Source organism: Ylistrum balloti, unplaced genomic scaffold, assembly GCF_031769215.1.
Source record: "Ylistrum balloti isolate Yb309-2 unplaced genomic scaffold, AGI_CSIRO_Ybal_v1 Utg369850, whole genome shotgun sequence".
NCBI lineage: Eukaryota > Metazoa > Mollusca > Bivalvia > Pectinida > Pectinidae > Ylistrum > Ylistrum balloti.
In genome coordinates this window covers 98,098-123,686 of record NW_026782003.1, presented here as the reverse complement: position 1 = coordinate 123,686, position 25,589 = coordinate 98,098, and the positions used below count along the sequence as shown (strand labels likewise).

At 36.4% G+C, this 25,589-nt stretch overlaps 2 protein-coding genes across 2 annotated transcripts; one reads left to right on the top strand and one right to left on the bottom strand.

Moving 5' to 3' along the window:
- Window positions 1-1,242: 1,242 nt before the first annotated feature.
- On the bottom strand, window positions 1,243-7,867 carry LOC132545577 (membrane-associated progesterone receptor component 1-like). Its single transcript, XM_060209268.1, has 3 exons — window positions 7,552-7,867; window positions 4,727-4,882; window positions 1,243-2,908 (listed from the first exon to the last, which is right to left on the bottom strand). Exons 1-3 carry the CDS (start codon window positions 7,865-7,867, stop codon window positions 2,790-2,792), a joined length of 591 nt encoding a protein of 196 aa, XP_060065251.1. The 3' UTR covers window positions 1,243-2,789.
- Window positions 7,868-23,849: 15,982 nt separating this feature from the next.
- On the top strand, window positions 23,850-24,668 carry LOC132545477 (tigger transposable element-derived protein 6-like). Its single transcript, XM_060209159.1, has one exon. It carries the CDS (start codon window positions 23,850-23,852, stop codon window positions 24,666-24,668), a length of 819 nt encoding a protein of 272 aa, XP_060065142.1.
- Window positions 24,669-25,589: the final 921 nt, after the last annotated feature.

The window sequence follows — 25,589 nt, the reverse complement described above, 5'->3', positions numbered from 1 at the left end:
ATACTTCTTTACTTTGTATAACTGGTAAATCTTAATCATTTTGATTTTTCTGTCTTGAAAATTGCAATTGTTATCAAACATACACCTCTTATTAAGTTTATCACAACAGCAAAGAATGAAATTCACAAACTGATTATAAAAGAATATAACATAGAGATATGAAAAGAAATGATGTACACGTATCTTCCATTCCTATCATTTCAAAATTGGAGTAAGATTTTTTCAACCACTCTATGACAATGTTTGAACATACCTTCTTAGAACAACAACAGGATAAATGAGTTTTCAAATTTTTTAAAATGACTTCTGATTCAAGTTATGGACGTATTATGTGGCCACTCTAGACAATTAAACAGTAGAAAACATGGCATGATAGGCACAGTGATAAGGGACATATGATGCATCTTTCAACAATACATGTAAATATGGTATGTACATTTGTCTACACTATAATACAGTTTACAATAATTTATAGTACCAAACTGTACGATGAGTTACTTCCCTTACATGCATGTTTCAGGATACAATTATAGGCCCTGTAATATGATACTCATGGCATGTTGTTAGTTACAATATTAATCTACTTGAACATGTACAAAATATAAATGTAGTCATTCAAATGCATACACGTATCAAGATTCTATGCTTATGGGAAGTGATGGATTCAAATTTAGCAAAATATCGAAAAATATCTTGGACAAAAATTAAATCTGTAAAATTGCCAATACAAGATTTGTATTGATTAAACTCAGTTAATGTGATATCAAAGTTAGTTTTCCACAATCTTAGCTATTCATGTTTATCCATAAGATAATGTCAAGCAAAAAAGAACACTCAATTACAGATAAAAATATCTTGGTCACAAATTAGTCCATTCAATCTATACAGAAGGACCCTGCTAAATTGCAATAGGACAACATTTATAAAATACTCCATGGCAACCCTGTTGATATTCTTGAACCTGAACAGATATGTGACACCTTATCCAATTATAACAGATAAGCAGTAATTACCAAATTGCTCTTTTTGTTTCTCAGTAATTTTGTTGTAACTTGTGCCCAGGACTACAGCCATATCGCTGACAAAAAGTAACAAGACATCTTCACAAGCTACATGATCAGCAGTAACTGAAGTGACAAATGACAACAAGCAGCAGTGGGATAGAAAATACTTAATGTTAATACAGTATGTATTGATATTATTGGTTACCAATACACAAGTAATAATTTGTTAAATAGATTGTATATAAAAAAGTGAAACTTTGGTATAATGTTTAATATAAGCTTTTGAAATATCTGTTTAATAATAATTTGTAACTGTGATTTTAATGCTCTTTATCAAATCCTGAAAATTAAAAAAATCAAATTATATGTACTAAAAAAAGTTAACATTAAGTATATTGATCTTTATCACCAATTATAAAAAAAAATTATTTGAATGACTAGTGCATGCATGACTTCTATAGGATCATGGCTATATCCAAACACAGAATCTGATTAAAAAAAGGATGTTGAACAATGTCTTTTTATACAGGTATCTCTTACATCTTAAGCAATCAATCAAATTGATTGCAAATTTGAAATTTTAATCACTTGATTTAGTGTTAAGAAAAGATTTTCAGATCAAACTTTAGTCCTAAGAATCCTTAATGATCAAGAACAAGTGGAAGCTTGATGTGAACCTAAGCATAAATATTTTATTGTGACTTACATCAAAATTAAGAATTATACCAAACTGAACACACTGACAATACTTCCTGTCTTTGAAAAGAATAAGAAACTTGAACTGTCATCCAATTTTCCACTTTAAAAAACTCAAACTGATGGTAAACAGTATTTTCATAATTTATTTTGAATTGTTATCAGTCGGATGCTGGTTTACAAGAACAAAATGTTACAGGGATATTTTTCATCACAATAAATAACACATATAACTTCAGTTTCCTTACATTGCAATTTTCATTTGCTTTTCATTCCTGTATGTTTTAATTTATCTTTTGTTTTTCAATCAATCACTTTTATACCGTACAAAAATAATAACAAATAATTTGTTTTTTTATAGAAACAAGCATATGGTTCCATTTCATGGCCCAAGCAAATGAATTCTAAAGCTAGCAAAATATAACAAGAGAAAACAAATCTAGAATATTCAATGTTACAAGATACCATTATGACCTCATGATAACATGATAAATGTGATGATAGCAATGGGGTTGATGAAAAGGATGATATTGGCACCATGATAAAACTGACTGACATGAAGGCTTCTGGTTCATTCTGACCTATATTCCTCTACGCCTATTGTTATAAACAAATGAAGTAGGACATTTAAAAAAAATATATCTCCTGTCAAATTTTTTTTCAAACTAGTGAAACAGTAAGCAATTCCTTTTTTGATGCGCTATTCTTTTCTGAATATTATCTTCTTAAAGTTGATTATATATATATATGTAAATAATTTCACACAAAAAATATAAATTGTGACCAAAAAATTATAAATTACATTACATACCATGGTTAAGACTGAAATTCAATTAATCAGAAGAAAAGTAACTAAATGTAGTATTTCTTAACATCCACGTAAATAATTTTAGTGGTGCACTCATTTGGAAGTATGTCTACAATAATAACAAAAAATGAAAGCATTTGTGCCCAATAATGATAGCCAGCCTAGTATGCAGAGGAGGAATTTCATCAGTCTGACACCAGATGCCGAAAAAGTGGACAAAATACATTGAACACCATGAAGAGCGATTTCTCTTGTACCATATCTGATAAGCGATGGTGGTATCAGTCCTTTTTCTTGTCTGTCTCTTTCTTTTCCTCTGATGAAGGTTCATCCTCTGTGTCTGTGTAATCTCTTGGTTCCTCACCTGGTCGCAGCAATCTACCGATGTAGTCATATTTTTCTGGAAATGATAAAGAGAAAATACCTTATACTCTGAAAAATAGTAAACTGCTCTATAGGAAAATCTTTGCTTAATGTTTACAAATTGATAACACTGCACCGGACAGAACCAATGACATTTCATTTAAGAATAGCTGTCAACTGGTAACATGTTTCTTTCATTCACAATATCTAAAGCTTTTTTGGGTTCTTAAATACAACTGCAAAAGGAAAACATGACTGAAATATACAACATATTCTTTTTCAAGGAAACTTGAATTCTCAATCAATTTAAGAATATAGAATTTGTTAAATACATATAAGCCATTCATTGATTACAATTATGCAATTGGTGTTTCATCATTTGTTTATAAAACCATTTACTTATCTAGTAATCAATGAAAACTGAAGATGGAAATATTCACTTTTTAATTTGAGTCGACCTAGTTTAAGGGAAACACAGATCGGTTAAAAAACCTCCTTGTATATTTATATGTGAAAACTATTCCATTACAGATATACCAGGGAATATATGATGCCGGCCTGTTGGGCCTCTTGGTATCTGTATCTGATCCTGTTTTAAGTAAGTCTTGATCGGATTAATTTCCTCTTTGTGCTCATTTCCTGCTTGTGTTAATTTCCTGTTTCAGTGTGAAAATTACTTTAATTTGTTATCATTTTCTTAAGCTCAATAACTAGAATATCAATAAGAACATGTACAATGTGAATAACAAATTTGGGAAAGTTTATAAACTGGTGGTGATCAGAACAGTTAAAGGGGTCAAAGAAAAATTACATGTACATTCTTATTTTTTTCCAAAGATGAATGCCTGAAAGGAAGGTTTGAGAAGGTTGATGTGTCTATAAATAAACCTACATTTCAAAGTTTAGATATCCATAGACATTTTCTATTTTTTTAAACCACGAAATAATGCCTTGTGTACTTCAAGCTCAAAACCAATGTTCAAAGTGGGTTTCTATATATACATTTTTATTATATATACTGTTTATAACAAATGTCAATTACTAGACAAATGAGTGGTAAATGTATCATGTTAGGCAGGTTAATACTGAACATAACATGAGCAAGTCGAATAAAAAATTGACAAGATCATAAATTATTTCATAGTATACAGATATTATTATAAATGATATTCACAAAACAAGCAGAAGAAGAAAAAGAAGAAGAGATCCCACTTAAATGCGATCATTGTTTGATCTTTTTCAATTATGTGTCTCTTGGTTCTTTCCTCTTACACGTAATAATCAAGAATTATATGTACATGTATGCCATAGAAATTTTGAACAAAAATGAATATATGTGTTTAAAAATTTTCCCTTCAACTAATGAACTAGGGATCAAGGAGAATAGTGTGATTTCAGGCCGAGAAAAAGCATTAGTCTCTATTTATTTTTTTAAATTCAAAACAATTGCATGTTGGCCAATCTTGTTTCAAATTAATTTCACAATACAAAATTGTAAGTATGTACAACCAGAAAATGTGTTAGTGGCCAAGTAAAATTTGAGAGAGACCCTTTTTGAAGTTTTCATAAATGAAATTCAAGACAGCTATCATTTTTGAAGTTTTTGATAAATGTGTACCTATTGTCTATACCTCTAACACAACCTAATTCTTAATTTCCAAGATAACTGTCTATTAATAATCTTGGATTATTTCCCTGCAGTCAGTCTGTATGATGATTTAAATAAAAAATTTACATAAAGCATAATAACTGATTAACAAAAACATCCTATCTCTAAATCTGACATCATCAAACATATTTACATTCTTATTTTATATTTTATCAGGTATTTACGTAATAAAATGCCAATAAATACCTGTAAATTGCATTTCCCATTCTCTTACACTCTCCATCTGCATCGAGGTTAGGTCTGATAGATCATCAAATTCATCTTTGATGGCTTCCTCTGTCAATGAAAATAAAGCCAGTCCTCTTGATGCATCTCGTCCTGCAAATACTGCATATGGTCCCCCTGTAATAGCACAAAAATGTAGACTTGAAGGCCACATATAAGTTTTTTCCCAACACATAGAGATATACATCTACCAGTACTTGGAAATAAAGACATGCATGTTCAACAAAAATTTTTTTTTTTTAAATAAATAGCTGTTGCTTTAAATTACATTTCTGTGATTTATTCATTTCAATGTATGGTTAACTTATAACAAAGCTTCAAGTATGTCTTTAACAAGAGTCTATATCTGTCAGTCATTATAGTGACTTTTAAATGAAATAGCTTAGTAAATCAAATATAAAATAGAAATTAATTACATAGACATTTATGTATTTATGATATTACTATTGTTCAGTTTAACCTAAATCACTCCATAACAGTGCACATGTGTCCAGTCATACAATCAATAGTTTAACATCATGATCTAAATATGTGATGATCCAATGACTGGATTTGTCCTTGAAAGAGGGATTATATTACCTTTCTATTTGTGCAGCGCAGTGTGGTATCATACTAATACAAACTTTTTTAGTATATCATGATGAATTATCATAGATAGGAAGATTGTTAAACAACTCATGACATAACAGGCAAAGCAATATGATGTACAGTGTGTAACAGTGACATTTTGTTGGATTTTTTTATCTACATGTATATATGTGACATCCTGTAATACCAATGATTGTTTGTATTCATTACACTATATTTGTTTCATGTTCATTCATGTAAGCGTCCGTTACTTTTGTTTTGTCTGGTGTACATATCTAGTAGGCCTGGAACAGGCATACTATTGTTAGTTATGTGTTGTACATGTCCTGGACGATGACTGACCACTTGACTTGTGACATGTACTGTTAAATTCTTTCATCAATTTAAATTCTTTCTTCATTTTTTCTGCTTAACCTTCTTACTTCTGATTTTGGGCTTGAACCGAAATTTTGATATTTCTCATTACTTTCATGTCTGTCCTGCCCCAAATGGGGTAAGTCTTTGATTTATATTGCCAACTGTTTATATCTATACAAATTATTGATAAAATTAATTTATCTATCTAATCCAATGAAGCAATTCAATTATCTTATTTTGCAGTCTTCTACATAGTGGAATTAAATTTATTTTTGTATCTGTACTACTGAGCAAATATGTTTTGTCACTAACGTGAATGTGAATGTCACTGTGTGTTGTGTGTAAGTGTGAGTTAGACAAGTTTTACAATGTATTGTAATAGATTATTTGGATTGTTTTAGGAATCTCAATCTCTATGCTTTGTCTTTGAAAATAAATATATGAAATGACATCATACTTCTTCTGGTTAGTTGTTCAGATGGAGATAACCCTTAACCCTGACTCGTCATATTAAGTGTTCAAGATTTACTTTCTATGTTTTTACAATTCTGAAAATTAGACCTCACTTTACACTATTTTTGCAATGGCAAACATCACATAACTTGTATGAGTGAGCAATTAAACTCTAATCTATGCACAGCCATTAACCTTGTAACACAGAGTAAATAACAGTGCAATATATTTTGTAATCCCTTTGTCTGGTAGCTCCCGTTGTCAAAATGTGTGAAATTCTGTTGCAGAACAAAAATACAAGTTTTGAATAATCAGGTATCATTGCACATGACCGAGTTATCCTGGATAAATGTCTGTTACAAAAATTTGATACATCAAATATTTTTATTTCTAAAACTTTGATTCATAAAGAGTTAACTGATAGTAACATAAAAGAATAAAATTTGAGGATGGGCAAAACATTTGATACATCATTTAATATATACATGTATATATATGTTGAAACTGGATTAAACTTAAGCACAGACTTCATGCATATGGTGTTGACCCATGTATACTGAAGTGTTCTTATGATCTGAATAGATCTTATAGCAGCTTGCCTTCTTATGATGCACTTCACACAAGTGTGGGTCCATACAGAAATGTATCAAAATGATAGCTGAAATATACTCTGGGATCCTATGTTTCCCATTTTATTGTAATTAATGTTTAGATCAACGGCAATGGCAAGGTCATACTTCAGGGTAGTGATCATAACCCAACTAAACTGACTGGGATATAAATTGTTAAGATGCTCTCTGATGAACGATTGTACTTCACACGGTAAATTTGAAACTTGATATCTGTATCTTAGTTGGGAGTGTACGTTTTTTCTGTTTTACTTTGATGAAATATGACAACAATTTTTTTAATTTCATGTTTATGAACTTATACTACCGTAATAAGTTACATTAGATAGTTGCATACATGTGACAATGAAATATTTCAATGTTTCAATGTTTGACATTAGTAGGGTATAAACTGCATTATGATTTCTAGTCTAAAATGGAGCGACCAACCATAAAATCAGAAAAAATCAGATCCAGATATAAATCCAGATCTAAGATAGCAATCATAAAATTACAGATAACGATAACACAATCAACGGATCTGAATGTTACACAGTTTTCGCATTAGTTTTCAAGAAGATGTGTTACTTGATAGTTATATTTATTTGACACAGTACAAGAATAAAAAACGATTGAAAACAATTCTCATATAAGGAGGTCAACGGTAGCCTAGCTTTTATCAAACCGGTGGCCATGCCTGTCACACGTGAACCGGCATAATTTCGTTGGTGACGTAAGGGCCTGATTCACTTTTTGTGAAAAAAAAAACTATTATCTCACCTGGTCCATAAAAGCGCTTCCCTCTCGTCACATCAAACACTTTCGTGTTAACTGCTACCAAAACCCTACCGTCTTGACCTTTCCCGTCATATTCACGCAACTGTTCCAGTGTAAAGTCCCTTTTCTTCATCCTTGGTAATTCAGGTTCTTGAGGTGGTGGTGCAGCAGACTGCCGGTTACTAGACACAATTTTATATAATAAAAATGCACATATTCCAAGTAATACAATGTTCAATGGACTTCCCAAAAGTTCTGACACAAATCGAGACATAATACTACCCGTTCCCGCTTCCGAGCTTGCAGCTTCATCCGCCATTTTCGACTTTGTTTATTATTGAAGGTCAAGGTTGGTTTCGATCAAACTAAATTTAGAATGTCGGGTCTTGGATGGGAACGATTATTCCGGATTTAGAAAAAAAACTTCCAAATTTCGATATACTTACGGACTATACATATAGAATTACATCTAAGTCCATGGTTTACCATTATTAATGGTTCAAACTTAACTAATTTATTAATATTACCTAAGTACAACGTATACACGTGCATTGCAATAAAAGTATCGACTGTATTAAGTTAAGAGATATTATTATCGTAACAAATGTTACAGTAACGTTTACTATATTCGTGTATTAACAAGTTTATTATCATACATATATGTCCTTGGTGTAGAGTATAAAAGGAACACGGACTTCAACATATCGCGGGCGGTTCACGATTCGCCCACTTTTTATAACACAAAGAAAGATGTTAATAAAGGCAGAGGCGTACATATCACATATTTTTATATATGTTGTATATGTCTCTGATGAAGGCAATAGCGAACAAGCTATAATCAATTCCATGGTCACTATATATTTCACCTTATTTAATGTACCGGTGTTTTTGCCTGTGCTATCTAGATCTATTACCCGAGGCATTATACTGTAAATGAGCTTTTAAATCAAATTTTGAAATCATTCCTTTGAAATTAATAAACTGATATGATAGGAGATATGAATTCATGATACGGATTTCTCATTTGTTGTCGTGAAATAATCCCATAATATTACATTTCATAATACACATTTGTTAAAATTAAATACATAGAATAATGTAACATTTCATTTCCACACTACTGATAATTTTACATTATTCTCGTAATACACTTTACACACAATATATATCATTGACATAAGATACATATCATACATTGGTTGATATATCATACAAGTACAACCACATGATTTATATATTTTTTTAACAGTGCAACATATTACACAAATGTAGTAGATTTTTTGGAGACATTCATCCAAGTGAAGATGTGATGCTGCTCCATCATGTCGATCCTGTCTAGCGCATTTAACATTATATAATTATCTTGGAGTGGGAATTAGTGGGTAGTTGTCTTGGAGTGGGTAGAAGTGGGTAGTTGTCTTGGAGTGGGTAGAAGTGAGTAGTTGTCTTGGAGTGGATAGTAGTGGATAGTTGTCTTGGAGTGGGTAGTAGTGGGTAGTTGTCTTGGAGTGGATAGTAGTGGATAGTTGTCTTGGAGTGGGTAGTAGTCTTGGAGTGGGTAGAAGTGGGTAGTGGTCTTGGAGTGGGTAGAAGTGGGTAGTTGTCTTGGAGTGGGTAGTAGTGGGTAGTTGTCTTGGAGTGGGTAGAAGTGGGTAGTTGTCTTGGAGTGGGTAGTTGTGGATAGTTGTCTTGGAGTGGGTAGTAGTGGGTAGTTGTCTTGGAGTGGGTAGTAGTGGGTAGTTGTCTTGGAGTGGGTAGTAGTGGGTAGTTGTCTTGGAGTGGGTGGGTAGTAGTGGGTAGTTGTCTTGGAGTGGGTAGTAGTGGGTAGTTGTCTTGGAGTGGGTAGTAGTGGGTAGTTGTCTTGGAGTGGGAGTGGGAGTGGGTAGTAGTGGATAGTTGTCTTGGAGTGGGTAGTTGTGTTGTCTTGGAGTGGGTAGTTGTGGATAGTTGTCTTGGAGTGGGTAGTAGTGGATAGTTGTCTTGGAGTGGGTAGTAGTGGGTAGTTGTCTTGGAGTGGGTAGTAGTGGGTAGTTGTCTTGGAGTGGGTAGTAGTGGGTAGTTGTCTTGGAGTGGGTAGTAGTGGGTAGTTGTCTTGGAGTGGGTAGTAGTGGGTAGTTGTCTTGGAGTGGGTAGTAGTGGTTAGTTGTCTTGGTGTGGGTAGTAGTGGATAGTTGTCTTGGAGTGGGTAGTAGTGGATAGTTGTCTTGGGGTGGGTAGTAGTGGGTAGTTGTCTTGGAGTGGGTAGTAGTGGGTAGTTGTCTTGGAGTGGGTAGTAGTGGGTAGTTGTCTTGGAGTGGGTAGAAGTGGGTAGTTGTCTTGGAGTGGGTAGTAGTGGGTAGTTGTCTTGGAGTGGGTAGTAGTAGTTGTCTTGGAGTGGGTAGTGGGGTAGTTGTCTTGGAGTGGGTAGTAGTGGATAGTTGTCTTGGAGTGGGTAGTAGTGGGTAGTTGTCTTGGAGTGGGTAGTAGTGGGTAGTTGTCTTGGAGTGGGTAGTAGTGGGTAGTTGTCTTGGAGTGGGTAGTAGTGGATAGTTGTCTTGGAGTGGGTAGTAGTGGGTAGTTGTCTTGGAGTGGGGGTAGTAGTGGGTAGTGTGGATAGTTGTCTTGGAGTGGGTAGTAGTGGGTAGTTGTCTTGGAGTGGGTAGTAGTGGGTAGTTGTCTTGGAGTGTATAGTAGTGGATAGTTGTCTTGGAGTGGGTAGTAGTGGGTAGTTGTCTTGGAGTGGGTAGTAGTGGGTAGTTGTCTTGGAGTGGATAGTAGTGGATAGTTGTCTTGGAGTGGGTAGTAGTGGGTAGTTGTCTTGGAGTGGGTAGTAGTGGGTAGTTGTCTTGGAGTGGGTAGTAGTGGGTAGTTGTCTTGGAGTGGGTAGTAGTGGATAGTTGTCTTGGAGTGGGTAGTAGTGGGTAGTTGTCTTGGAGTGGGAAGTAGTGGGTAGTTGTCTTGGAGTGGGTAGTAGTGGGTAGTTGTCTTGGAGTGGGTAGTAGTGGGTAGTTGTCTTGGAGTGAATAGTAGTGGATAGTTGTCTTGGAGTGGGTAGTAGTGGGTAGTTGTCTTGGAGTGGGTAGTAGTGGGTAGTTGTCTTGGAGTGGGTAGTAGTGGATAGTTGTCTTGGAGTGGGTAGTAGTGGGTAGTTGTCTTGGAGTGGGTAGTAGTGGGTAGTTGTCTTGGAGTGGGTAGTAGTGGGTAGTTGTCTTGGAGTGGGTAGTAGTGGATAGTTGTCTTGGAGTGGGTAGTAGTGGATAGTTGTCTTGGAGTGGGTAGTAGTGGGTAGTTGTCTTGGAGTGGGTAGTAGTGGGTAGTTGTCTTGGAGTGGGTAGTAGTGGATAGTTGTCTTGGAGTGGGTAGTAGTGGGTAGTTGTCTTGGAGTGGGTAGTAGTGGGTAGTTGTCTTGGAGTGGGTAGTAGTGGGTAGTTGTCTTGGAGTGGGTAGTAGTGGGTAGTTGTCTTGGAGTGGGTAGTAGTGGGTAGTTGTCTTGGAGTGGATAGTAGTGGATAGTTGTCTTGGAGTGGGTAGTAGTGGGTAGTTGTCTTGGAGTGGGTAGTAGTGGGTAGTTGTCTTGGAGTGGGTAGTAGTGGGTAGTTGTCTTGGAGTGGGTAGTAGTGGGTAGTTGTCTTGGAGTGGGTAGTAGTGGATAGTTGTCTTGGAGTGGGTAGTAGTGGGTAGTTGTCTTGGAGTGGGTAGTAGTGGGTAGTTGTCTTGGAGTGGGTAGTAGTGGATAGTTGTCTTGGAGTGGGTAGTAGTGGAGTAGTTGTCTTGGAGTGGGTGGGTAGTAGTGGGTAGTAGTGGGTAGTTGTCTTGGAGTGGGTAGTAGTGGATAGTTGTCTTGGGGTGGGTAGTAGTGGGTAGTTGTCTTGGAGTGGGTAGTAGTGGGTAGTTGTCTTGGAGTGGATAGTAGTGGATAGTTGTCTTGGAGTGGGTAGTAGTGGGTAGTTGTCTTGGAGTGGGTAGTAGTGGGTAGTTGTCTTGGAGTGGGTAGTAGTGGATAGTTGTCTTGGGGTGGGTAGTAGTGGGTAGTTGTCTTGGAGTGGGTAGTAGTGGATAGTTGTCTTGGAGTGGGTAGTAGTGGGTAGTTGTCTTGGAGTGGGTAGTAGTGGGTAGTTGTCTTGGAGTGGGTAGTAGTGGGTAGTTGTCTTGGAGTGGGTAGTAGTGGATAGTTGTCTTGGGGTGGGTAGAAGTGGGTAGTTGTCTTGTAGTGGATAGTAGTGGATAGTTGTCTTGGAGTGGGTAGTAGTGGGTAGTTGTCTTGGAGTGGGTAGTAGTGGGTAGTTGTCTTGGAGTGGGTAGAAGTGGGTAGTTGTCTTGGAGTGGGTAGTAGTGGATAGTTGTCTTGGGGTGGGTAGTAGTGGGTAGTTGTCTTGTAGTGGATAGTAGTGGATAGTTGTCTTGGAGTGGGTAGTAGTGGGTAGTTGTCTTGGAGTGGGTAGTAGTGGGTAGTTGTCTTGGAGTGGGTAGAAGTGAATAGTTGTCTTGGAGTGGGTAGAAGTGGGTAGTTGTCTTGGAGTGGGTAGTTGTGGATAGTTGTCTTGGAGTGGGTAGTAGTGGGTAGTTGTCTTGGAGTGGGTAGTAGTGGGTAGTTGTCTTGGAGTGGGTAGTAGTGGATAGGTGTCTTGGGGTGGGTAGTAGTGGGTAGTTGTCTTGTAGTGGGTAGAAGTGAATAGTTGTCTTGGAGTGGGTTGAAGTGGGTAGTTGTCTTGGAGTGGGTAGTTGTGGATAGTTGTCTTGGAGTGGGTAGTAGTGAATAGTTGTCTTTGAGTGGGTAGTAGTGGATAGTTGTCTTGGAGTGGATAGTAGTGGATAGTTGTCTTGGAGTGGGTAGTAGTGGGTAGTTGTCTTGGAGTGGGTAGTAGTGGGTAGTTGTCTTGGAGTGGGTAGTAGTGGATAGTTGTCTTGGAGTGGGTAGAAGTGGATAGTTGTCTTGGAGTGGGTAGAAGTGGGTAGTTGTCTTGGAGTGGGTAGTAGTGGGTAGTTGTCTTGGAGTGGGTAGTAGTGGATAGTTGTCTTGGAGTGGGTAGAAGTGGGTAGTTGTCTTGGAGTGGGTAGAAGTGGGTAGTTGTCTTGGAGTGGGTAGAAGTGGGTAGTTGTCTTGGAGTGGGTAGAAGTGGATAGTTGTCTTGGAGTGGGTAGAAGTGGGTAGTTGTCTTGTAGTGGATAGTAGTGGATAGTTGTCTTGGAGTGGGTAGTAGTGGATAGTTGTCTTGGAGTGGGTAGTTGTCTCGTAGGTAGCAACGTTAGTTGATTTAATGATTTAAGTAACAATCTCGCAAAAATCCCGAAAAGAACAAACTACTGCAGGAGCTTAGCGGTTTTATATTGATTATACTTAAGTTGAGTGGGAATACCATAACGTGGTAATTTAGGCGTAATGAAAAATGATGGAAAATGAACATTTTGTTTTCATACAAAGAAACTACATATTATTTTATATTATTTCAACACCATGTCATTTATTAAAGAAATGCAAAATTTGAATTATATTTTACACCAATATAACTTTGATATAACAAAATATTAAATATTATTCTATATACTGTATCAGCATAAAGTAAGAACAAAGTACATAAAACTTTAATTACTTTCTTAACTCTCAATACAACTCCTATCTTTTATATGATATCAGCTTCCAATATAGGCTAGAAACACCGCGAAAGCAGGTAAAACACACCTGTAATGAGACATTACCCTTGAAAAGACATCACCTGTAATGAGCCATCACCTGTAATGAGACATTACCTTGAAGAGACATCACATGTAATGAGACATTACCCTTGAAGAGACATCACCTGTAATGAGCCATCACTTGTAATGAGACATCACCTGTGAAGAGAAACCACCTATAATGTGACATCACCTGTGAAGAGACATCACCTGTGAAGAGAAACCACCTATAATGCGACATCACCTGTGAAGAGACATCACCTGTGAAGAGAAACCTCTTATAATGCGACATCACTTGTGAAGAGAAACCACCTATAATGTGACATCACCTGTGAAGAGAAACCACCTATAATGTGACATCACCTGTAAATACAGGTAAGTCCATTTGAAATAGGCTATAATCCTGCAACATCATTACTCTGTCCATGCTATTTTAAAAATGTGAAAATCGGGATACAATCCAAATCTCTGTGTGGAGATAGGATCTAGATTCTAAATATGATTTACACGACAAAAAAGGCCGACAGATCGTAACAGCGACCGTAACAGCGATCGTAAAATCCGTCAAATAAATAAATCAATAAATTAACAATAAAAGGTCTTATATGGAAATATAAAACAAATTATATAATAAATATAAATCTTATGTCAGTATTAAGATATAAAAAACCCACGGTCTTGCATGATCTAAGTCCACACATAAACATATATTTACGTGTATATCTGCATATATTTCATAAATAAACATCTCATTTAATTTTGTTAAAACATGGATCGACTGTATTCCATATTAGTCTGAACGCCAAATTACTTCTGTCGCCAAACACAAATGATGCTGCTGAAGTCGGGAAACAAGTACCATGGGAGTTACACATGGAAAAGAAGAGACTCGGTGAAGGATAAAGCGTATAACAGACGATATAAAACAACACCCAAAGCTTTCGTGGGAGTATGTAAACTCAGAAAAGGAAACTAACAACACGGAATTAAGACTACAAGGGATTGACTGGAGCTGATCATTAGATGGCAGTAAGAGATAGGGACAAAATCGAAATCCCATGCCAGTAGTGTTTTCACAAAGGAGTTTAAAGCTTCACTTTCAAAGAATTTGTCTATGAAGATATATGATGCACTTAAATATTCTAAAAACAAATAAGAAATAACTTAAGTTCACATTTAATTTCGATCTACCAAGTCTCGTTAATTGTAAGTCTGACAAATGGACCAATGAAGATATTAAACACTAGTAAAGGTTGGTATACCGACACCTCGGGTTTATCTCTGGAAGGCGAACTCAACTGCCATTGCGTATAGTACTTGAAGAATGGACAAAGATTATAAACAAGGAAGGTAACCAGATGTCCTATACATGGTCTTTATGAAGGTGGTTGATAAGTGCCACACCAACCTTTCATTGTCAGGATATGGTGTAAGCTTACATGATGTAAATTGGATAAAATACTTCCTTAAAACAGAAGTAAGCAAGTGATATTAAACGAAGAGTCGTTTAAAACGTATCCGATAGTAAGTGGTGTCCTTCATGGAAGTTACCTGGCCCATTTTTATTTGTTGTGCACATCAACATTTTCCCGGAAATTCGCTACCCATTGCTGACGAATCAAAATGATTTGGACAGATAAGAGAGCAACGAAGGATGCTGAAACACTTAAAAATGATTTAAACACACCTTGATGGCTACGGAAATTCCAACACAACCGATGTCAAGTTCTTTAACTTAATGCAAAAACGAAAGTATGATAAGGTAGGATCTATCCTAATGAAAAATGCTAGAGACGAAAAGGACATTGGGGTCACGATTGATGAGGATTTACACTTTAAAAACAACATGCAGTTAAAAGCAATCAGTATAGTAATAGTGTGTATACTTACTTGAAACATCATGTAAACTATGTCAGATTTGTCTGTAATTAATGCTTTCACTATATATTGTAACCTCGTTTATATATTTTTAAGTGTTAAACGTGATGAACTATGTACATGTATATATATTTAAACGTACTGATGGACCGTTAAGTCTTAATTCAATTAAATGAATGAATAAATAGTAGAAATAATAAGATCTTTAATTTGTGTAACAAGCCTACTCCTTAAGGATGTGTGATACCCGGGAACGCCTGCAGAAATAAAATGTCCAAACTCTATAACACCACAGAACCAGAGAAAAATTGATAAACAGATAAACGCTGTAAGATAAGTAAATGTGATAACAGAGTAGCGAGAAACTTTTCTTTATACATGGACAAAATATAAAGGACCAGTGGTCAACATCATAGAAATTTCAACAAAAGATGTCGTCTTGATGGAAGGAATGCATTTCTTATCGATCGTGTCGTTGAAGTATGGAAAATCTTATCACAACATGTTGCCAACGCTGAAAAGTTTATGCAATTTGAATTATGTTAGATGAAGAAGGTAAAACACCAAGGGATATTTACATTATGCATATGTAATAATTGAAGTAGTCATAGAGACTGCAAAGGTGCCGCAATTATATATGCTGTTAAATGCTGATAAATGAAACTCATTTCAATAGTAATGAGAAAATCAGTTGTTGTATTCATGACACATTATCGATCATACATTGCATAATTTTACTACAAATAATCTAAAATTAAATACAGTATATCTCGTACTCTGTTCATCATGTGCTTTACTTACCACATACATTGCTGTCATATCTGGGCAGTCAAATCACAATTTCATATGACAGAATGATTAAATTTATGAATATCAGCTTTCTTTGATTTGGAGCTAAAATGAGTTAGATAATCTCGTTTGAATACAACACAGATTTAGAAAGCGAAATGTTAGTCATTTATTCATTTGAGTTTTGATGGGAATGTTTTTTTTTCGTGCTAGTATGAAAAAAAATCCAAGCTGATTGAAGGCCAGTTTCATGCATGAGACATTTTCACTCCTTAAGTAATTGATGTATTTACTGCGTGTATCTTCAAGAAATGGTATATTTGAACGTGTCATGCGGCGGAAAAGAGAGTAGTTGTCGAGAGATGACAACTTTGTTATAAAAGAGGGAGAGGATATTTTTACATTCCGTGTCCAGGAATTTTTAAGATAATGGTTCTACTGTATGAAATACGTGAGGATCAAGAATTTATAATGACACTGTCATGAATGTAAATTAATGTAAAGTATAATTAAAATTTATTACTATATCTGCGTTATCGATTTAATCAATACTAGCTTAATGATTACCTCTCTTTTTCTTTCAAATTTGTTATCATAGTCCACTTCACACAGCCTCTGTCATGGTCATATACTCATGATTACCTAAAGAGGGGTTATGTGTGCAGTGGACTGTGGTAGCATGTTATTTAGTACCCCAGTATAGTACATTTTATTTAATGACGTAGACAAGCTGTCACCTTCTGAGAAAACCATTTATGTTCCTGTAACATTCATGTGAAAACCATAAAATTATACTATGCGCGTGGCCGTTTATTGATCACCTGTATACATCCAGACACCTCGATTCTAATGAAGCAATGCATACACATATAAATAGTTTAAGTCTATTGTTAAAATTTTATACTGTTTCGAGGAAGACTGTTTCTATATCTCTGAGATGTGCTCTTTCAGAATCTGTATGATGCCACTCTGTCATCCTTGGGCAATCCGAACATTATGGAAATGAAGGCCGCCATTACTGACAATCTTTTTCATTAATTTCTCAGTAACAATGAATGGTATCGAAATCCTTTTGGTGTCTATCCCCATGTTTTGAGGGATGTAGAATCAGAAGTCATTTCAGTAAAGAACGCATCAATTACGTGATGATGAATAGACATATTGAGGCGGCCATAAGTGAAAATATTGTTTTTGTCAATATTTAGATAATTTCACGTGGTATCAAAATAATTTTCGTGTTCATACCTATGTTCTTAGGGGTAAAGCATCGGATGAGGTCATTGCAGTATTGCAAAGAATGGACTGGCAACTTTAGTGTGTATGTGAATCGTCAAAGAACATTTCAATTACTTGTGTTGATGCAAGTTTTCAGTAACCAAACAAGTCAGAAAAATTGTCCACTGTCATCAACACGTTGGGTGTGCTTATTCTGGCAGTGTACTTCCCCGTGACATACACAAAACATTGTGCATGACAGGTGAGCTTTGTAGCATCTATACATTGTTGTCGAACAAGGATTATCCATAACTACATCTTATCATTTCCAGCACCTCCGGTGGAGCAACACTGACGTCTGATTGCATTGTTACTGGGGTCAAGCATCGGGTACGGTCGTCACGTTCCCATCCGAACTGGACAGAATCCAATGCTGGAAGTTCTGTTTCAAGAGCAGATTTTCAAATGGCAGTTTGGATGTGCCCCCGCTTTACATTCTCTTTGAATGCCTCTTGGTAAGCTGGGTGTGACTTAAGCTCTGGAGCCTTTGTTACGTTTTTCTGCCCATTCTTCTTGACCAGAACTCTACCCGGGCCTCAGACATGTTCGACGTGACTGAACCTTTGACCCCGCAACATGCAGCCATGAATGCTGTTGCTTCTTGAATGATATCACCCATGTCCTCAGAGAGTACACCCAATTTCTGCAGTGCTATACCTCTCTTGAGAACTTTGATGACCGCGTGTTTTCTATTCCGAAGCACTGAGCGACAGTGTCACAGCCTGAAAGGGCATGAGCGACTGGCAGTTGTGCGAGTAAGTGTCCATGTTCATGATCAGAGCGGCTAGTAAAGCGTGGTCAAACTTTGTGGAAAACTTTGAGAGCAATAATAACAAAGTTGCATTGACACAGTCAAGGGCAATGTCCATATTGACTATGGCATGATACTTCTTTTCATCAACTAATGATTCATTTAAATCATGGATGATCTGGATGTCAATATTTCCAGTCCTATCTCAACATCATCTCCATCACTGCTCGGCACTAGCATCAACAAACTTGATGCTTTACTTCGAAACACAAGAAGACTAGCAACACCTGTGCCACTCAGCACGATAAGATCCGAACCAAAGTATTCTAACAATCTAGAGAATGCCTACTCCGCCATTTTACTGGTATAGGTCATATTTCGATTGAATTCCACTCGCGATGATTCTGCTCTCAGTGCATTGACTTTCATTTCAAAAGTCACATCCACCTCCTCTTGACTGCTACTAGATGCCACTGAAGCTGACTTCACTGACCGAGATGAACAGAACTTTTTGTAACAGTCTGTGTGGTATCTACCATCGGCTGCATGCAGATCTCTCACTGCCCAAGTCAAACTTGTCTCTACTTCGTGTCCGCAGTTGTCCTTACGAGATCTGCAGATATCAAGAAGGGTTTCCTCATAATTCTTCCCCCACCCACTCACCACGGTCTACTGCCCTACAAAGAACAACCCTTCTACACCGATCTGGATGCTTTGGATCAATGTCGAAGCATTCCTCTCCACAAAAAAGGCTATGCTGCCTGAAGTTGAAGGTTTTCGATCTGGACCAACGCAGACGTTTACCTTCAGATGTCTCTTCTGAACATTTGATGAGCTGAGCTTATTTAACGGCCTCTTGGTGTGAGTTTTGAATGTATATGTAGATACACAGTCTTTATGATAAAGGACCTCTAAATGTTTGCGGAAAGTCTAGTTTCGAGATCATCATGGAGAAAATCACATCTCCGTTTACTTGATTCAATGATAGTCTGTATCCTATCAGTGCTTGCTACGCTAAGTTCCTTCTTGATTCCATCTTATTCACGGCAGAAGCAACACCCTTCCATCTGTACCTTAAAGATATATTTTTGTTTTTCTTCCTATTGATATTTGCTGATCAATTACTGAAGGTGAAACAAAGAAGAAGTCTGAACTCAAGTACCTTTACAAATCTCTTTATGCGATGTCCGAGTTCCACATACCTTGTCAGCTTGGATGACTCTGTACAAGTGGTCGCGGTTCAAAGTTTCATCCAAACAATGGCACTGCAATTCGTCTGCTCCTTCACCTTCATGTAAGTTTTTCAGCTCTCTAGACCCCGTCAGCTTGCACACGTTGACGCGGTTTAACGTCTCATCCGGACGACGGTGCTGCGGTTCGTCTGTTCCTTCCCTTTCATGTCAGTTTATGCAATTAACTATCAGAACAGTTTCTGCTTTTTATGGCAGTTACAACTGAGATTATCAATGATGGATGTCCTCATTTGAACATTTCGCTGAAAACAGTTGTGTGGTTTTTAATGGAATGGCCTAATCTGATTCTGTGCTCCTCAAAACAAGGGATTGAATGTCCATTTGTTTCGTTCTTGATTCCACGTGATCCTTACTGAAATGTCTTAATCATGGGGGTAGACACCAAAATCGTTTTGACACCATTTATAGTTACTGAGACATTGATGAAAACAAAATTTTCAGTAATGGCGGACTTCATTTGCATATTGTACAGATTGATCAAGGATGACAAAGTGGCATCATACAGATTCTCGAAGAGCACACTTCAGAGGAATACAAGTGGCAAAAAAACTTTGTACGGACCGCATTGCAATTTTCTCCAAAAATCTTTGGTTTGGCAACCGGACTAGTAGAGAAAGAGATCTCAGTGATGTTGCTACTGACGAAATGATGTTTAAGCTTTAAAACAGCATTCTAAGTTTATATTTAATGATGCCAATTAAATTGGAGGCACTGTTTTTGCGTTGTTTTAAACAATTTAACATTCGGATATATAAACGTTGAATTCATATTAACAATCTCATTATGAACCAGGTTATCATTATTATAATTACTACGTGATGTCTTATAACTAGGTTGCAGTTAAGCGATACGTTAATAATACACTTAGTGAATCCCCGTATGTTGGTTTCATGTATCACCAGGAAGGTGATGGCCGAAACATGGTAAGTACGACATTACTACTCTCATTGGAGATTGATATTAAGCGTTACAATAGCAAACATAAAAATATCTCTCTTACTCTGAAGTCTGACGTACCAGTAAACCTTTCGATATTGAAAAAAAATTCATTTTAATATGACGTTTATCAGGATACATCGTTTATCTAGTTCATCTTTTAAGAATTACATTTGTCAAAAAGTTCCAATTTAATGACTACGTTTTTATTACTATCGTTACTGTAAGCCGAGTGTTCCCTTTGCCAAGTATTAACATATAATCAACTATTCTATCGTTTAATGTAATTAGAAATTTTTGATTTTCAGACAAATAGAACAGGTCACCTTCAAAAACAGTATTGTTTCGATTGTGACAGGTGGCTCATACTTTTAAACCTTGCAAACTCTATATGAATACCCTACATTGCATTTAGTCAGTTATCCAATTTCAGAGCTCATGTTACGCTAAATAACATGTTATTTTAATACTTGGCTAAGGATATATATATCAACAAGTCGACAGCGGGTATACAATAAATCCCCGGTGTGACAATTATCTTGTGGAGTGTACCTACACTGTCGAATGAGTCATGAATAACAGTCCTTGATTTCGCTCAAATATCTTTCTCTGTAAGCTTTATGTTTTTCATTTTTAAAGGAGTACCTTTCGTTACTGAAAACAAAACCCTACTTATGATCAATTGTAAAGATGTCATCCTTTCAGAACAGGCGCGACCACTTTAACGACGGGGATATGAATAATTTAATCGATTTATACAATGAACGTGTCTTCATTGAAGCAGAAGACACTTACTCTTCCGGAACATCAGGTCTTATTTTCCTTCTTTTTTGTTAGGAGTCTCCATGTAAAGCTGTGATATATTGACCTAATTTGAGCTTTAAATTATTATTCTGTTGACATTAAGATATTTCGTTTGTTATCTCAGAAAGTTTCTAAGTTATAAATACATTGCGATCACAGGCGTATTAAACTTGATAGGAAATTATAAAAGTAATTTTGAAATCGACGGTTTTAACACTGGAACCTACATTAACTAGTCTATCGTATAGTATCACACCAAAGAGTGGCGAGTGGTATGCCTCTGGCAACAAAATTGACATGCAGACGGGTATATATGTACGGTCCGAATCCTTACCGGCGATGTCTCCCGTTTAACAAACACAACACTTAAAATTGACCACAGTACATATAAGTGAATAAGTAATTAGGCTCTGCTGTATCGAATTCTCTAAATTTGTATTAAGGGATGCTGTTAACTTGTGTGTCTGCGTGTTCAAACGTTATAAACGACTATCAAGGTGGAAACAGCACCACGAGGCTTCTAGTTAATAGCTGACTAGAATAATTATGGCCTAATTAAGTTTTTCATGAGAGTGTATTTTACCTATGGAATATATCTTATCTAATGCGTCGCCATTTACCATTAGTACTTAAATTACGTGTACAGACGATTAAGATTATCAATGATGACGGACACGGGGGAATCGCCGTACAAATGGCGTTAGCTTGACAAATGTGAGTGAGAAATAGATGTAAGATTTAATTCCATTATCATTGTACCTATCTTAAGGCGTGCATTATGCATAACAAACCCATTTTCAGATTTGTTTATATATGTAGTTCGTGCTTACTGTAACTTTTCGTCACCTACTGGGAGGAAATTAAATATCTGTATCCTGTAAAAAGATATGTTAGAATGGTAATTGTATTATATATGGGAGCTGCATATTAACCCAAACTCTTTCTTATAAGTGCAGTGTCAAAATCAACTTTGCGTTATATCCCCTGGTAATGCATTTTTTTATTCAATAATTTGTTCTTTGTTGAATTCAAATTTGTCTGCACTTTTAAGTACTTGTGACTGAACAGTTGGGACCTTAAATTAAATTATTTCATAAATTTTAAAAGAAAAAAAAAGGTAGATGTTTCTGATAATAAATGTAAAATATCCTGGACCATACTTCTGCACGCGTATACATCAGATGTGCATAATACCATAGAAAATTATCAATAATTCATCTACATTTTATTAATATCATCATTGCTCTGTCTTTCTTTTGATGTAAAATGTTGCGTCATTCTCATTTGTATCATGTATATCTACGGCATTTCTTAATATGTAAAACATTGACTTATTAGATCCAGAAATAGAAAAAGCGTTTATCATAATAGGGAAGTTGAGATCATCACACTTATCATACAACTTAATAAAAAGTTACCCATGTCGGTTTCGTTTCAGGAAAAAGTAAAGAACAGAACACATCGACATCACAATGTTTCTTAAATCGTCTTCATTCAGTTGTTGCAATATTTGTAATTTAAAAAATGTCACGCCGTTTTGGATTGGCAACTAAGTCTGCAGCGGTCACCTTGCGGCTTAATTCATTGCTTAGCTCTACTGTATCTAATTTAGATTTGTATTAAATATTCTCTTCACTTGTATGCCTTTTGTGCAATCTTCGGTATCATTTAGGCATAACAGGGTAACATACATGCACAAGTAGTCTTCGTAGACCTGCTGGGTTACTTGACCATATGAAATTTGGGTGAGAAATGATGATCTCTCCAAGAGCTTTATGTATGCACTCTCGGGCCTTGCAGGCATTTCTTCCCACAAGTATCATCCAGGTGCCACGAAGGTACGTATTTGGCACGAACTCGCAGGAAGCTCTCAGGTGTTATCTATGTGTCTGGTACGGTTACGTCTAACAGGAAAGGTACGCGCGCATGAACAAGGATGTGAAATTAATCATTAATACACATTGATAATACTTCCACATCAAATAAGCTTCCTATAGCTTACGTTGCCATGAATTTGTAAAACGTCAGTCCTATCAACATAGAAATTAATTTTAGTCTCCCACTCTCCGGCGGATGTCACGACAGGGTAAAATAAGTTTCTAAATTTTTAAATATTTCTAATTTTACATGATTTACGGTTTATTCCCTGAATTGTTCCATAATACTTAGATAAAAAGATAACATATTAAAACCGCTATAAGCTAAAACTATGTGACATGTAATATACAAATGACTTTAAACTACAGTCGAACTTCGTTAACTCGAACTCGGAAAACTCGAAGACCCCGTTTAACTCGAAGCACTTCGTCGGTCCCGGCAAAATCTTCTCTTTATTCTAGTAATCAAAACTCGGAAAACTTGAATTCGGAAAACTCGAAAAACTCTGTTAATTCGAAGTAAAAATTTGGTCCCAACAACAAAACATATACTGAATATGATCGGAGAACTCGAAGTATAAATTTTGTGCCGGTCAATTACATTGCTGATGCGCTACGCCGTTTTGCAATTTTACCGACAATAGGCTTTACAAGTGAATATTAATGAACAATACTGTAATTAACAATATTCATGTTTTAGAAAAGTGTTTATTGTTATTTAATTGAATGATAAAAGGTAACCGTTAGATCTTATAATTGATAGATATCGGCGATAAAAAGTGGTTCTACTCACATTGCGTAATTTCCGTGTCTGTCAGCCATAACAAACACCGACCTCTGTATACACTCAGTGAAGCGGAACTAAGCTATAGAAAACAATCACAACACTGGCCCGGTACTAGGCTTAATGTTTTTACAGGACTACGCATGAAACGGTCACATGTGCTCAATTAAACCGACAAATGAGTGAAACAATTATTTAATTAGCGTCGAAGTACTTTGGGCAGAATTAGTGAGGAGATGTCATGAGTGTCACATAGGGATAAAAGCAGGGGTGTTTCTCACCGAAATCATACCCGTTTCGAAATGTCGAAGTCAATTGAGCAATCCAACGAAGGACCCGGTTTATCCGGGGGGATACTTGGATCGATTGATAGGGCGAAGACCGGCGTGAAGAGGAAGATAGAGACGAAGACAGTCGAGACAAAGTACAGAGCGATATTAGCCGTGGAAAAGGGAGACAGGTCAAAATCTGACATTGCTAGAGAATTCGGCATCCCAGCAAATACTTTATCGACATGGTTGAAAGCAAAAGAAAAGATCATGACTGCATACAGCAACGATGGTATAAGCCCCAGCAGAAAGAAGGTAAGAACAGCCAAATATGAAGACACCGAGACTGCGCTACTAAAGTGGTTCACGCATGCCCGAGACAACAATCTTCCGGTAACCGGCCCGATGCTGAAAGCTAAAGCCAAGGATCTGGCCGAGAAGATTGGAGAGCAGAACTTCGCCTGTAGCACAGGGTGGCTAGACAGATTCAAAGACCGACACAACATCAGCTTTAAGAAAATCTGCGGCGAAGCTAAATCTGTAGACATCGCCAGTGATGCAATGACAAAGTGGGCCGACGACCTCCGCGTCATTCTGTCCGAGTATCAGCCCCAGGACATATTTAATGCTGATGAAACCGGCATATTTTTCCGACTGCTACCCAACCGTACTCTCGACTTCAAAGGAACCGACTGCCATGGCGGGAAACGGAGTAAGGAGCGGCAGACTCTCCTCAGGATCTCGGACGATCTCATTCGCGAGGACCTCAGAGCCCAGACCAATACCAGGACTCAATCAAAGATATCAGACTACTTCAGTGACTTTGCGTGTCAACGAAACAGTGAACATTGATAGTGATCGATAGTGTTAAGACTTTACGAACTGGAACTTGGTGTGCTTTCGCAAATAATGTATGACAATGGTGTTTTAATTATGGCCTTAAATTCGAAGACTAGTGCTTATAATGAATGTTCATTTACTTACAGTGCTTTGTAAGTCGACAGGTGTTATCGTAACTAACATGTTGTGTACATGCATACTCTTTAATATAATCTTCCTAGTGTACGCGCCAAATCAGTGATGTTGAGTAACATTTGTTGCACATGCGCAACGGAAGTTTATGTATGTTATCGAAGCAGGAGAGTTCTCATAGTCGGTCATATGTAGTGCTGTTTAGAATGATATCGTAAGTTTTTCACATTGTATGTGTTTCTTAAAATGTTAGATTTGGTTCTATTTTGTTTGTATTATGTGTTTAATTAATGTCAAATTATTAAATTGTGAATGTATTGTGGTTTAAATGCAGATATCAGTATAAAATACTCGTATAAACATACACATTTAAAATAAAAACTTAAATGATTGAAATAAACATTTAAAGCTGATTTTTATGAGAGTATTATTTATATAACCATAGACAAATGTGTTATTGTGACAGGTCATCACTGAGATAAATACAAAGAAAATACCTACACGTCAACAGAATATCAAAAATATACTTTCACATTCGGAGAAACGAAGGCAAAATATGTACAAAATAAGATTTTCAGGGAGACCATTGGAAAATGCAAGGCTAATATGAACAGGTGTTCCGGAAAGGTAAACATTTTCTGCTCCATCTAAATCTAGGACAATATGTGTAACCTCATGTTTACAAGCTAGTTTGACAGAATTCTCTGTATTTTTTCAGCACTGGACCGATTCCGGTAAACGACGTGGGGCTTTTCTCCTACATGACGATAGGATGGTTGACACCACTTATCCTGCGACTTT